The sequence below is a fragment of the Suricata suricatta genome, chromosome 6, assembly GCF_006229205.1.
Source record: "Suricata suricatta isolate VVHF042 chromosome 6, meerkat_22Aug2017_6uvM2_HiC, whole genome shotgun sequence".
Lineage (NCBI taxonomy): Eukaryota > Metazoa > Chordata > Mammalia > Carnivora > Herpestidae > Suricata > Suricata suricatta.
In genome coordinates this window covers 119,371,033-119,387,031 of record NC_043705.1, presented here as the reverse complement: position 1 = coordinate 119,387,031, position 15,999 = coordinate 119,371,033, and the positions used below count along the sequence as shown (strand labels likewise).

General features: G+C 35.5%; 1 protein-coding gene across 2 annotated transcripts in view; it reads left to right on the top strand.

The window, feature by feature from the left end:
• WDR70 (WD repeat domain 70) overlaps nt 1-15,999 on the top strand; it is a 296,048-nt gene that overhangs the window by 48,518 nt on the left and 231,531 nt on the right. For both annotated transcript variants that reach the window (XM_029940982.1, XM_029940983.1), the window contains one exon: nt 11,979-12,038. In XM_029940982.1, the coding sequence (XP_029796842.1) occupies nt 11,979-12,038 (60 nt within the window). The remainder of the gene's footprint in view (nt 1-11,978; nt 12,039-15,999) is intronic.

Genomic DNA, 15,999 nt, shown 5'->3' with positions numbered 1-15,999 from the left:
GGCTCCATGCCTTGTACACACCTCAAAGGGGGGCTCTTTCCCATGACTCTGGGATCATGACCTGAGCTGAAATCAAGAGTTGATGCTCCACCGATGGAGCCACCCAGCCTCTCTGCCTATTTTATATTTTTATTTTTATAACAGCTTTATTGAGATATAATTCATATGCACTAAAATTCACAATTTTCAGGTATAGAATTCAGTGGGTTTTAGTATAATCACAGTCTAGTGCAACCAGCACTACCACCCAACTTTATTGACATTTTCATGCTCCCCCAAAGAAACCTTGCATTCTTAATTTTCACCTTCTATTTCCCTTTCACTACCCTACCTCCAGTTCCTGGCATTCACTAATCATAGACTTTCTGTCTATGGATTTGTTTGTTCTGCACATTTCATATCACTGGAATGCTACAGTAAGTGGTCTCGTGATTGATTTCTTTCACATAGCATAATGGTTTCAAGGTTCCTTTCAGTTCTATGGCATGTATGAGTACTCCTTTTTATTGCTAATGTTGTCACACAGTATTCCATTGTAGGATATATCACACTTTTTAATGCATTCATTAATTTGATGGACTCGTGTTTACAGTGTTTATAGGTTTTGGCTCTTACGAATAATGCTGCTATGAACATTTGTGCAGAGGTTTTTGTATGGATGTATATTTTTGTTTTGGGGGTATATATATAGGAGCAGACCTTACTAGGTTGTATGGTATCTTTGTGTTTAATATTTTGAGGAACTGTTTTTCAAAGTGGCTACATCATTTTAAATCCCTCCAGTAGTCTCTGAGGATTCAGTTTTTCACATCCTCATCAGTGCATGTTATTGTTCGTCTTTTTTATGATAGCCGTCTTAGTGAGTGGAAAGGGGTTTGAATTTGCAGTACTCTAAAGAACAGTGGTGTTGAGCATTGTCTCATGTGCTTATTGGCCATTTGTATGTCTTCTTTGGAGGAATGTCTCTTCACATCTTTTTCCTCTTTCCATTGGCTTAATTTGTCTACTGTTGAATTATAAGGGTTCTTTCTATATTCTGGACATAAGTCCCTTGTCAGATATATGATTTTCAAATATTTTCTCTCATTATGTGTATCGTACCGTCAACCGTCCTGATGGTGTACATTGAAGTACAATAACTTTTAAATTTTGGTGAAATCCAATTTATTTTTTTCTATTGTTGTCTGTACTTTTGGTGTCATATCTAAGAAGCCTAACTGAAGGCCACAAAAATTTTACTCCTGTTTTTTTTTTAAGAGGTTTATGGTTATAGTTCTTACATTTAGCATTCATTTTTGGGTAATTTATAAAGGGCGTTCTTCTGTTACTGTCACAACCATGATAAAATGATCATAATTGTGATACAATTATTTTTTTACAAGTACATGCCTTTCATAGTTTCTGAGCTCATGAATATAGTACCTGTGTCTTCCTTACTTTGGGATTCCAAGTATTTACTAGGTATAGCTTTTATTAAGTCTGCTGTGTCTTCAAATATTTTATCTTTTTTAAAAAATTTTTTAGGGTTTTTATTTCTTTTTGAGAGACAGACAGTGCGAGCAGGGGAGGGTCAGAGAGAGAGGGAGACACAGAATCTGAAGCAGGCTCCAGGCTCTGAGCTATCTGTCAGCACAGAGCCCGACGTGGGGCTCGAACCCATGAACCATGAGACCTGACCTGAGCTGAGGCCAGATGCTTAACCGACTGAGCCCCCCAGGCGCCCCCGAATATTTTATCTTGGAAGTACACAGAAAAATTTAAAGAGTAGATAAGAAATGTAAATAGTTAATAAACATGTTTTCTGTGTTTTATTTATTTATTTAATGTTTTGTTTTGTTGTAAGTGGGCTTCACACTCTGCATGGAGCCCAGCTCAGGGCTTGATCTCACAACCATGAGATTAAGACCTGAGCTGAGATCAGGAGCTGGAGGCTTAACAGATATAGCCACCCAGGTACCCCTAAAGATTTTATTTTTTTCAGTAATGTCTAATGTGAGGTTTGAACCTATAGTCCTGAGATGGTGAGTCTCATGCTCTATCAACTGAGCCAGCCAGGTGCCCTAGTATGTCTCCATGTTTTAGAAGGATATATACATATATATATATATATATATAGGGGCTCCTGAGTGACTCAGTCATTAAGTGTCTGACTTTGGTTCAGATCTCAGTCTCACAGTTTGTGGATTCGAGCCCCATGTCAGGTTTTGTGCTGACAGCACAGTGCCTGCTTCAGATCTTGCGTCTTTCTCTTCCCCTTTCTATCTCTCTCTCTGCTCCTCCCCAGCTTACACCCTCTCTCTCTCTCAAAAATAAATAAACACTGAAGAAATATTAAAAACACAGAAGGATATATAAATATACTGTGATAAGTACAGCCATGATTGTGTATTATTTTTTGTTTTATTTATTTTTATATGACCTCCAAAGGCCCAAGGAGTCTTTTTTTCTTTTCTTTTCTTTTTTTTTTTCTTTTTTTCTTTTTTTTTTTTTTTAGAGAGGGAAGGAGAGCAGGGGAGATGGGAGGGAAAGAGGCTCCCACAACCCTGGGATCTTGACCTGAGTCGAAATCAAGAGTCAGATGCTTAACCCACTGAGCCACCCAAGTACCCCTTATGGAAAGTTATATTAAATCAGATATGATATCTATTTTGCAGTGTTAAGGTTTTTTAAAGAACTGTAAAGGAAAAGGATAAAGATCTAAGTATCAGATAAGTTTAATAAAAATTTATTATGGCTCAGGCTTCTTTTATTTTCCCCAATAAGTTAATTCTTACCCAATTGGACTTAGACCTTGGCACCTTTTGTACTTAAAGTAAGTAAATAGAGAAAGATTGCCCAAGCAATCACTCAATTTTTATTAAAAAACAGATATGATATATTAACCATGACTCAAAATCATATAGTACATAACGTATGGTGAAGTTTTAGTTCCCTAAATATCTGAGATTCTGCAAGTTGGTGAAACTATTTTTTGTACCTGGTCTGCAGTAGTTTCTGAAATGTGTACTTTCAAAGAAAGAAAATCTTTGTAGCCATAGGCTCATAATAATGTCTTGCTTATAATGGGTTATAATTATAAAGTACTTTGTCACATTAACTCGTTTGGACATCACAGCAACTCTGTGCTTTGTTTCTCAAATGAATCATTCTGATAAACACTTATTCTTCGTAGACAGGAGGCTAAGGACTTGAGGGTCTGAGTGGATAATTAATTCAAGTTGTGAAGATTTGAGAATGGTGTGTACCATTGTTGCCACTGACATAGTGGAGGTGGGCCTTTTTTTTAGGAATAAGGCAAATGTTAAAACCCGCGGACCCAATCTCAACAAGTGAAATTCTCCTTTGTTTATAGTTGTAAAAGAAAGCCTTCTTTTTTCCGGTGGGGGTGAAGGAGTGGGAGTTTCATTATAGGTTTTCTAAGAAAGCGAGGTTGCTGCTTCTTAATCCTTATATACCACTCTCCCACAAGCCACGCTTCGTCCCTGGCAGCCCAACTCCTTCGATCCTCCATTCCTGCCCTGAGTGGGTATTGCTATGGGTAAGGGTGGCCTCTTAATACGTACATTAATAAGTGAAAAATAAAAAAAGTACCACTGCAAATGATAAGAATATTGCTAGGCTCTTTAGAGATTAGGGTCTTATAAGAAACTCTCTGCTTTTTAATTATATAGGATTTTTTTTTCTTTAAGTAATCTTTATGCCCAGTGTGGGGCTTGAACTCATGGCCGACCCTGAGATCAAGAGTCACATGCTTTACTGCCTGAGCTAGCTGGACACCCCAGTCTTTTTTTTTTTTAATGATATTTTATTTATTTTCCAACTTTATTGAGGTATAATTGACAAAAATTGTTTTTATTTAAGGAGTACAAATGTGATGGTTTGATATATATATATAAATTGTGAAATTATTAACATAGTAAAGAAGTTAATGCATTCATCACTTTGCGCAGCTACTTTATTTTTTGGTGTAGTAAGAACACTTAAGATCTACTGTCTTAGGAAATTTCAAGTGTACAACACAGTATTATTAACTATAGTCACCATGCTGTACAGAACTTACTCTTAACTGAAAGTCAGTATCCTTTGACCAGAAACTTGTGAGAATGTTAATTTTTTTTAAACTTAACTTGGATCAGGAGTTTTGTCAATTGTTGCAGAAAATTTCTAAAACAAAAATGTGTGAATTCTGTGAAAAGTTGTTGATTGCTACTAAAGGCAATGAAGAGCCATTGTTTTTCCATGCAAAACACCCTACGAAGAGTAATTCCATGGAAGTGAGCAAGTGGAGAGAAGTGAAGAAGCTAGAAGTCAGGGAAGGACTTTTCAGTGACATACTAGAGTGTTCATAGTTTAAGATATGAATAGTTTAAGGTAAACCATGTCAATATAGAGTACTATGAATTACCTAGTCTGACTCTATCACTTTTGTAAGTGTTTGAAAAGCTAAGTTTCTATATAATTGAGTGGCTTAGTAAAGATTACAAGTGGAGTTAGTTGCAGAGTCTTTCTAGATTTCAAGTCTTCAGAAATAACAAATAAGAGTGGAAATACTCATAAAATTTTAGGCTGTCAGGGAATGATAAGGCATATGTCCATGGTAGCTTTTGAAAATAAATGTTTCTTCTGGTATAAATCTTGTTGGCTTACTAACTGCCATTGTTAGATGATAAACATAGAAAATTGTCATCTTTGTGTTTATTGAGAATATCACGGAGTTTTAAAAAATAATATAATTTCTGATAAAATATAAGAGTGACCTATCCTTTGGGGTACCCAGGTGGGTCAGTCAGTTGAGTGTCCGACATCAGCTTACGTCATGATCTCACGGTTTGTGAGTTCGAGTCCTGCATCAGGCTCACTGCTGTCAGCGCAGAGCCTGCTCTAGATCCTCTGTCCCCCCTCTCTCTGCCCCGTCCCATTTGTGCTTTTCTCTCAAAAATAAATAAATCTTTAAAAAATGACCTGTCCTTTTTCCTTTTTAAGTTTCTCAGCCCTCACACGAGTATAAAAAGTTATTTAACAATGAACTTTGAAGTCATGTTACTGAGAAATTTTCTTCAAACTTGTAGCTTGCAATAGGGCATAAACTATTTGAGGGTAATTTAGAGGTGGTTTGGGAATACTTCTCATTGAAGGATTGGAACCAGCTGTGAGAATTCGATAGGAAATTGTCTTTCCTTCCTGCAATATTTTAGACACATAACTTTACATTTTTAGAGGAAGATTTTAAACATTTGATAAATGATTTATTTTGCAGCTTACCTAAAGTTTATTAGAACATTAAGAAGTATTCGAGCTTCTTTTTGTTTGCTTATATGGGTTATACCTATGAATAATTTTTTTTTAGTTTTGGTAAAATACATATAACATAAAATACACATTTTTAACCATTTTTATTTTTATTTTAAAAAATATAATATTTAAATGTTTATTTTTGAGAGAGAGAGACACACACACACAGTTGAAACAGGCTCCAGGCTCTGAGCTGTCAGCACAGATCTCGACATGGGGCTCGAACTCATGAACCATGAGATCATGACCTGAACCGAAGTCGGATGCTTAACTGAGACACCCAGGTGCTCCTAAAAATTTTTAAATTTTAATTTCAGTATAGTTAACTTACAATGTTTATATTAATTCCAGGTGTACAATTTAGTGGCTTAACGATTCTATACAGTACTCGATGCTCACCATAATATATATACTCTTTAATCCCCATCACCTATTTCATCCATTCTGCCACCTACCTCCAATCTTAGCCATTTTATTTTTTCAATTCTTTAAAAAAATGTTTACTTGTGTATTTTTGAGGGAGAGAGAGAGAGAGAGAGAGAGAGAGAGAGAGAGAACACAAAGAGCAGAGAGAATGGGAGACAGAGAATCCCAAGCAGGCTCCACGCTGTCACCTCAGAGCCCAGCATGGGGTCTGAACTCACAAACCATGAGACCATGACCTGAATGGAAATCAAGAGTTGGACGCTCAACCAGCTGAGCCACCCAGGAACTCCCAGTATTAACCGTTTAAAAATGTACACAGTTCAGTAGTGTTACATTGTTGTATATTCAGTCTCCAGAACTTTTTCATCTTGCAAAGCGGCAACTATAATGATTAAACAATAATTCCCCATTTCCCCCTTTCTCCTGACTCTGGTAACCACTATTCTACTTTCTATGAATTTGACTGCTTTGGATACCTCATATAAGTGGAATCATGAAATATTTTTCTTTTTTTTTTTAATTTTAATGTTTAGTTTTGAGAGACAGTACGAGTTGGGGAGGGGTATAGAGAGAGGGAGACAGAATCCGAAGCAAGCTCTAGGCTTTGACCTGTCAGCCCAGAGCCTAATGTGGGGCTTGAACCCGTGAATTGGGGGATCATGACTTGAGCTGAAGTTGGATGCTTAACTGATTGAGCCACCCAGGGACCCCACAATATTTTTCTTTTTATGGCTTATTTCACTTAGCATAATTTCCTCTAAGTTCATCCATGTTGTAGTATATGTCAGAATTTCCTTCCTTTCAAAGAATAATATTCCATTCTATATATGTACCACATTTTGTTCATTCATTCATCAATTAGTGGACACTTGGGTTGCTCCTGTTTTTTGACTGTTGTGAATAATGCTGCTATGGACATCTTTGGAGACCCTGCTTTCAGTTTTCTTGGGAATACACATAAAAATGGAATTGTGGAATTGTAAAGTAATTCTATTTTAAATTTTTTGAGGAACTACCATACTGTTTTCCATAGAAGATGTACCATTTCTGACCAGCAATGTAGAGGGGTTCCATTTTTTTGTACGTCCTTGTCAATATTTCTTATATACTTACTTTTAAAATAATACCCATCCTGTTACTGGTATCTCAGTGTGGTTTGGATTCTCATTTCCCTGATGATTAGTAATGTTAAGTACCTTTTCATGTACTTGTTGGTCATCTGTATTTCTTCTTTGGAGAAATATCTGTTTAAGCCCTGTGCTGATTTTTGAATTGGATTGGTTGTTTTTTTGTTGTTGAATTGTAGGAATTTTGTTTTTTGGATGATAACCCCTTATACATATGATATATGATACATGATTTGCAGACATTTTCTCCCATTCTAGAGGCTGCCTTCTCACAGTGTTGACTGTATCTTTAAAAATTTTTTAAAAATGTTTATTTATTTATTTTGAGAGAGAGAGCTCATGCAAATGGAGGAGGGGTAGAGGGAGAGAGAGAATCCCGAGCAGGCCCTGAGCTGCCAGTGCAGAGCCCGATGCAGGACCCAATCTCACAAACCATAAGATCACGACCTGAAATCAAGAGTTGGGCACTCAACTGACTGAGCCATCCAATTGCCCCTTGATTGTGTCTTTTGAGGCACAGAACAAAATAACTTGGTGATTTTTAGAAAACTCAAATGTTATCAAATTACATGGCTCAGAACTTAAATTTCAGATTCTTGGCATTGGATACAATCTGACTCCTAACTCTCTTGGTACAAAAAATAATTTTTTTATATGTATATACACACAACACACACAGTCTTCCCCCCACCTGCCCAGCAATGTAAACTCTGTCCAGGCAAAAATATTTGCAGTTCAGTAACTGTCAGAATATGTCTTATTCTCTTCTGGATGCCCTCTACATTCACCTGGGGAACCTATATTTTTTCAAAGACATCTCAAGCATCTCTTCTCTAAAGTCTTTTCTAATCACCCTCTTATTTCCCAGGCAGAATGGAATTGAGCACTGAATGTGTTCTGTCATAGCATCTGAAACATTTTAGTGTTGCCTGTTTGTTTATGTGTCAGTTTTGCTTTATTGGACTGACAGTCCTTGTAAGCTGAGTCTTTGTTATTATTATTATTATTGTTATCTTTAAATCTTTAACTGTAGTCCCTGGTATGGTATGTAATTAACTACTCAATTAAATGTTTGTTAAGTGAATGTGTGATGATGAGTAATTATTGTTAAGTCAGTCTGTTGGATCTCCAGAGTTATACTAGAATAGACTATAATTTTGGTTTTCTGTGATACCACACTGGCCCCTATATACAAAATGCTTTCTGGGAGAATGTAGCACTCCTTTTCAAGTTCCTGGTTGACAGTCTCCAGTCTCTCCCCACAATTCTTAGCCACTTTGTGGCACAACTTTGTTACTGGGTAGACTTTCGATTATGGCTTATAGTGTAATACATATATAACTTTTTAAACTTATGACAACTTTACCCTAGAAAGGTTATTTTTATTGTGCAAGTCTTTTGAAAACACTTTAAGGATGTGTGTCAGATGGAATGGCTCGTGTTATTCCAGATATATTTGCTATCGTTGTTATTGAGGGCAAACTAGAGAGCCTGGGAAATAATGCTTTTGTTGGCATTTAAAACCAAACCAAAACAAAACCTGGTATCTTTTCCCTTCTTCCATTAAAACTAGCTCTTGTTATGAATTCTTATAATAAATAACTTCATTGAAGTCTTATAGCTTATGATGTCCCCTGGCATGAAAATCATGAAAATATTTTACTGTTATAGCAAATTTCACACTAAGCCATATTTCAAAAAGCCATTAGTAGAAGTTCTGGAAAAAGAACAGTCACCATCAACTGATATGCTACCAAAAGATGGATTGCTACTATTTTAGATGATTTAGTTGTGCCAGTTATATGGGCCTTTTATGAGTTATGCTCTACATGATTTCCAGTAAAACTTTGATTTTAAATGTAAACAACATTTATTTAAACATTTAATTCACTGCTGATGTAAATATTAAATTGTTCTGTGTTCTTGTAAGTTTTACTCAAAATGTCAGAAATTGTCTATATATAGGCATATTGTGCATTGAATTCAATGAAATAATTTTCATTTCTCTTTTTGGTGACAGTGTTTCTGTTTCCTGAGTGATGAAAAAGTAATTAGTTATGAAATGAGACACTGACTATAATAGAATCTTCTCCAAGTGAAACATTTGAACTGCTCTGTTTTTTGCAAGAGTACTTAGTACTTATACATGAGTTTTTATTGCTTACACATGTTGTCAACTGCACAGGGAGCAGTGGCTTACATAATTTAATACAGGGGTAGTCCAGAATTCATTTGTTTGACTTTCAAATTAACTTTGGAATTTGTGTTGGAATATTAGTATCTCTGAGATCAAGGTATGTGCAGCACTTCCGAAGCATAGGAAACCATACTGTAACGTCTGGTCTTGAAATAAATTGTAAACTCTCCAGCACTTCCTTAGGTTACTGTGAGGTTAGGGTTCTTGTTCAGTGCCTTCTCGTTTCCTAATCTCCTTCTTAAATGTGCTGTGGTGGTAATAGATGATAATAAATGCTCAGATGCAGACAGTCTAAAACCAAATTGCCTTTATTTCTCTATGCCTGCAACTTTATTAAAAAAAATTTTTTAAGTAATCTCTACACCTAACACTGTATATTCTACACTTGAACTCATGACCCTGAGATGAGGGTCACATGTTTTATCCACTGAGCTAGCCAGGTACCCCTAAACTTGTAACTTTTCATCTGTTTTTTAGTCTGGGATATATTCATCTGCTTGTCAGAGGTTTTTTTGTTTTTGAGTTTATTTATTTTGAGAGAGAGCAAGCGAGTGAGTGAACACACAAATTGGGAGGGGCAGAGAGAGGAGAGAGAGAGAATCCCAAGCAGGCTCCGTGCTGTCAGTGCAGAGCCCAGTGTGGGGTGTGAATTATGAACTGTGAGATCATTACTTGAGTCAAAACCAAGAGTTGGATGATTAACCGAATGAGCCACCCAATCACCTCAGTTTTTAATGTTTGAAGGTAAAGATTACAATCTAATATGATCTACAAGGTATATATTAGGCTATTAATTAATTCCAAAACACTGTTGTGTGGATTGGGGATCCAGAGATGATAATAGATATACATAATCTTTGAGAAGTGACCATTTTGCAATTTGGTTAGGGAGTGGGTGGGAGGGAAACAGCTAAAATATTACAATGGATTTTGGGGTGGCTGGCTGGTTCAATTGGTAGAGCATCTAACTCTCGATCCCAAGCTCATGAGTTCAGGCCCCACATTGGGTATAGAGCCTACTTAAAAGTAAAAATTTAAAAAGAATTACAATGGATTTTGATAAATTCTGTGATAGAGATAAGGAGAGATTGTATCCTTATCTGAGACATGAGAGTGCATCAGAAGGGCCGATTATCCCGGAGTTTGAACTGTTGAGAAATGCTTCCAGTAGCAGGTCACATCTGAATTGAGTCTTAAAGGACAAGTAGAAAGAGAAACCTGGAAATAGATTAAGTTGATATGACTCGAGAAATAGGAGGTAAGCCTAAGGATAAATTGTGGTTGCCATTTATTGAGTACCTATTTTGTGCCCACCACTGCATTATAAGGCGTAAACCACTTACCAATAACCTAAAGGGCAAGTGCTGTCATCCTCAGTTTACAAATGAGGAAATAGAGTCAAAACTATCCTGGAGTTAAAACAAGATTAAGGAGTGGCAGGGCTAGATTAAAAAAAACAGCTTTTCATGGGGCACTTGGCTGGTTCAGTTGATAGAGCATGCAACTCTTGGTCTTGGGATTATGAGTTCAAGACCCATGTTAGATGTATAACTTACTTAAAAAAATATATATGTATGTGTATATATATAAAATGTTAAAAACGTGTTTGACCTTATATAAACATACAAATAAAAACCTTAGCTTTTCTGGCTTTTTGTCTAGGCTGCTTCCTCCCAGGAGAGAACAGTTTCAAGATGGAGGAAATAGTTAAGTAGTTATGCTGTTGAAAGGTCATTTATGCAGGTTAAAGTGTCCAGGGGCATTTATAGTGACTTGTTTATTCAAGAGATATTTACTGAGAGTCTCTTAAGTGCCAAGAACTGTGCTAGGCATTAGGAATAAAAGGACACATGCCAGAGTGGTAGAGGTAGAAGGGAGAGAGGAAGTAGAGACACTTGAGTGAAAACTGTTGTGTAAAGAAGCTTGATTGCAAAGGAAAAGATAATACAGCAGTAAATGGGAAAATTGCTGTGTGCATGTGTGTTTGTGTAATATGGGAAGTACTTTAATTGTTTATGTGCTGAGGTTAAAGAGCCATAGCAAGGGAAAATTTTATGATGAAATAGAACTTGAGATTGATTGATTTATCAAGGATGCTAAAGAATGAGGGGAGACAGGGACCAAAGTCTGTTAGGCTGCACATATTTATTTAAGTAGATTGCAAGATGATCCTTACATGAATTTGTAATGGCCCTAAAATTTTAGTATGATTAATCTTCTCTTGAATAATGGAACCTTGACTAAACAATGAAACTTCTTTTTCAAATGATTATTGTGACTCCTTATGTCTGATTTATGCATCCACCTACTCTCTTCCTTGATTATCCTGACCATACCCCCGGTCTATCATAGCATTTCTTATATTGAATTAACTGATTGATTCCCCCCTCCTAGACCATATGCTTCTTGGGAGGGAGAAATGTAGAGGCTATGTTTAATGCTACCCATAATCTAACTTTAAATAAATGCTTATTGAATTGATGAGTCAATTCCTTATTTGTGCCATTTTTGAGCAGCAGTTTTTTGTTTTCTAAACTTCAAGGGTTGAAAGGTATATATCTACCCTGTGCAGATTTTGTTGCCTATTTTTAATTTAAGTACATAAACACTTTAAATTATGTTCAATTTTCAGTGAAGAGAGGACTTTAAATATTTTGGATGCTAAGAGGACCATATTGCTTTATACAACTTAAAAAGTTTCTTAGGTTTATCATTTTTGAGATTTATGATACATTTATTATCAGCTCAATAATTGTAATTTATCTAGAAGTGCAGAAATAAGCTATGTTGACAATTTTTATTTCCTGTTTTTTTTTTAAAGCTTTGTAGTAATGCAATTTTTAAAAAGTATATCTCCTGTGAATGTAGTATGTAGTCCCCCCCAGGCCCTAAATATGTTGGTTACTCATTGATGTCATGGAATTTTCTTTTTTCAGAACCCTGTCCAAAAGATTCCTGACTCTCATGAAATAACTCTAAAGCATGGCACTAAAACAGTAAGTTTAAAAAATTTGATTCTTTCCTTTCAATAACAAGGTTCTCATGGAAAAGTGAACCAATGATACATTTGTATTAAGGCTAATTATACAATCAACTGATAACACAACAGCTATAGACATTAAAGAAAAAGAAAGATTACATTTCTATTCAATGAAAATAACCTTTGTGTTTCATTTAAAATAGGAACACTTATTGTCATTGTTATTGTTGGCTTTAAAACCTTTTTCTTTGATACAGGAACATTACAAGTGAAAAAAAGAAATGAAACTAAAATACAGTTTTCCTTTTAATGGTGTGGGAAAATTTCTCATTACCCTTAGATTTATTTCTGTATCAGTAAAAGGCCCGAGTTCATTTTTTAGATGCACATTGAGATAAGAAATGAACATAAAATAGTTACTGTATTGCTGTAAGGGTATATTACTTAGACTTACAGATTTCTATTTTTGTATTGTTGTATTTGTGTTATTTAAAGATTAATAATATAAAAATTTGAATTATAAGATGAAATCATTTTATTGTAAAACCGTTAAAAAGTGATGGTTGAATGAATGAAACATGCTCACAGATGCAAGAGTAAAATTATCTTGCTTTTTCTTTTCAATGAAACAGCCTTTTTCTAGATGTCTGACATCCCATAATAAGGAAAACATCAACCAGTAGAAATAGACCCAGAAATGACATAAATGATAGAATTAATAAGGATATTAAAAGAGTGATAGTCTTCTTGCCAGGTTTTTTTGCTTTTAAAAAGACTATTTTCATGAAAATATTTGTTACAGTATAGTGGGCTTATTGTTATTTTATTAAGATTTTTTAAAATGTTTTTAGAACACAAGTGGGGAAGTGGAGAGGAGCAGGGAGAGAGGGAGACAGAGAATCTGAACCAGGCTCCGTGCTGTCAGCTCAAAGCCTGACATGAGGCTTGAACCCATGAGAGCCGTGAGATCATGACCTGAGCCAAGTCTAAGGTCTGATGCTCAACCAGCTGAGCCATCCAGGTGCCCCTATTTTTATTCTAAGTGAAGTGTTCACTTCACTTAGAATAAAATGTCTTAGTTAAAATTTGTACTGTGGTAAATACTGAAACACATAACTCACGTAAACACATGCTCTTTGGGGTCCTCAATAGATTTAAATAATGTAAAGTGTCTTAAAACCAGTTCCTGAAAACTGCTTTAAGAAACTATTTTCATCTAATTTGTGATATTATAGCTACTTTTCATCAAAACAGGCTTCTGATATTTTTATACTGAAATTATGATGGAATTTTAGTAGTTTTTGTGTTTTTAAGTAAATTAGAAAAGGAATTATAGACTGTTAGTTCTTAAACAGAAGCTTCCCTATCTCTTCAGAGATTTTTTTTACAGCTGAGAGAGTTCATGGGTTTCACACATGTTTTATTTAAATATTTGTATTTTTCGTAGAATTTTATCTTTTAAAAAAGAAATAAAGTTAGAAATATACTGCCAACTCATTTTACACATTAAAAATCGATTAGAGCTTCTAATTATACCATTAGGCTACCTAATCTTACTGCAGTCCTGCGTTTACTCTTTTGCCTGGTTCTTTTTTACAACTAGTTATTGTAAAATATTTACACATTCACAGAACAGAGGATACTGAAAGGATTTCCATTTATTTACCTCTGAGCCTCACCGACTCTCTGCATAAGGCCAGTCTTTGTTTCCTACACTTTACATTTCTAGTATCTCCCACCAATCTACCCATGTTTCCATTTCTTAACAGGGACCTAGAGATGGTTTCCTTTGTTTCCTACTAGATGTTCCAAATCATTTCTTAGCTGTGTTCCTTTAAACAATGTAGAGCCCAGAAGAACTGGTTCAGTGGAGGAAATTTTACCCCAGGAATCCAGTTCCAACTTTTTTAAAGGCCACATATAATTTGGTTCAAAGTCATGAGTCACATCTACCTTTCCTTTCATTAATATAGAGACATACTGTTAATTTCTCTTTCTTAATGAAAGAATTCACAGCCAGTGCAAGAGAACACTTTTTAGGTGAAGAGCTGTTTTTTTCAGGTTTCCCTCTGAGCACATTCTTCCCAGCCTGCACTGAACTCCAACTGACTCCCTGGAATCTGGAGGCTGCTGGCTCCCCATATCCACCCCTTCCCCAGGGGGACTCAGAGCAGGATACCTGGGCGCTAGCCATTGGTTCTCCACCCTGACTGCAGGCCCCTGCCCACTGCAGCCAGGAGGTGGAGCTTACACCTCGCGGGGAGGACCGGTGGGGAAGAGACGCAAATGAATTTGCAATTCCAGATTGTACTGTAATGGGATGAGCGCTGGTGTGGTTAGTCACCTCTTTAATGGTAATGGGAGGGAAAGGATAGCGTGGGCCTGGGGGCAAGTCAGCTTGTGGTTGGTAGTAACAGGAGTCACTTCATACACTTCAAAGCTACTGTTTATTTTTATTTTTTATTGTTTTAGATTTTAAGATATATAATTGTTAAGACATAAAAAGTGACTTAGTTCTCATTTGTATGCTTTCTTTAACACATTTAAAGTAGAAGGTATCTAATTTAAACATAATTTACTAATTATATTTCTGTACAATTTCCTTATCTTCTGAAATCAGTGTTTACAGGTAGTGATTAAAGCGAGTATAAGTTATTTTGTAACTATCTGGTTTTAATTGCAGTAATTATTTGACATTTAATAACATTCCAAGGCTGTTTATTAGGGGAACTGATTTATAGTTGCTTCCATTATATGAAACTTTGATCATTTTACTATCTCATGTGTGTGATAATCACTTTAATTATTTCTTTTTTTGTTGTTTTCATTCCGCATATTCTTTTGTTTTACACATTAATTATTTCTCATGCATTTTTTTCTTTCTGAGAGGGCAGTAGATCTAGGACTCTGCTTAAGAAGAGTAGGTTACCAGTTGGGCACTCACATGTGCATTGGAGGGGAGGTTCATAGGGAAGCCAGCTATTTTATGGAACCAATAAAAAAGTGCTATTACAATGTAGTTAGTCACTTATAAATTCAGCTTTAAAAGTAATTATTTAAGGTGATTATACTGAGGCATTTAGCCGTACAGACAAGAGAATAATTTCTACTTTGTCCTACTTGATTAAATAGATTTCTTAACATTCCCACTGGCATTTTCTCATTTTGGTAATTAAAATTGGTTTAAAATATCTCAAAAGGTTTCCTCAAAATCTTTTTTATTGAAAAAGGTGAATTATTTATGGGATTTGGTATAAATTGGGACAAAACTGGCAATTACATTAAATTAAAAGATTATTTTCATTATATCGAAAGAAATAATATTCATAATAATAACAAAGTCAAATAATATAGGAGATGCTGTCCAGTCCCACCTTTTATTTATTTATTTGTTAAAAATTTTTTTAAACATTTTTATTTATTTTTGAGAGAGAGCACGTGAGCAGGGAAAGATCAGAGAGAGAGGGAGACACATAATCCGAAGCAGGCTCCACACTCTGAGCTAGCTGTCAGCACAGAGCCTGATGTGGGGCTTGAACCCACGAACCGTGAGATCATGACCTGAGCTGAAGTTGGACGCTTAACCGACTGAGTCACCCAGGTGCCCCTAGTCCCACTTTTTAGAAGTAACAACAGCTTGAGGTCTGTACTTCCAATGACTTTAAGTTAGGAGGCAGAGTTGGAGAAAGGAAATGGAGGTTGTTGTAGAATATAAGTAGCTTTTCTCCAGTTAATTTTTTTTGTTTTTATTTATTTATTTTTCTGTTTATTTATTTTTTTAACATATGCAATTACTTTCCATCATTTACACTACAGTAGTTACAATTACACTCCAAACAGAAAAGCAAAGTAAAAAATCAAAACCCCAACTTCTATTTCATGTAGTTAGACTTATACAGAAATTAGAACTATGTAACAACTAGTTAATCACCTAATTTCACAGCTATCTGAAGTGGCCATTGTTATATAGCAGCTTA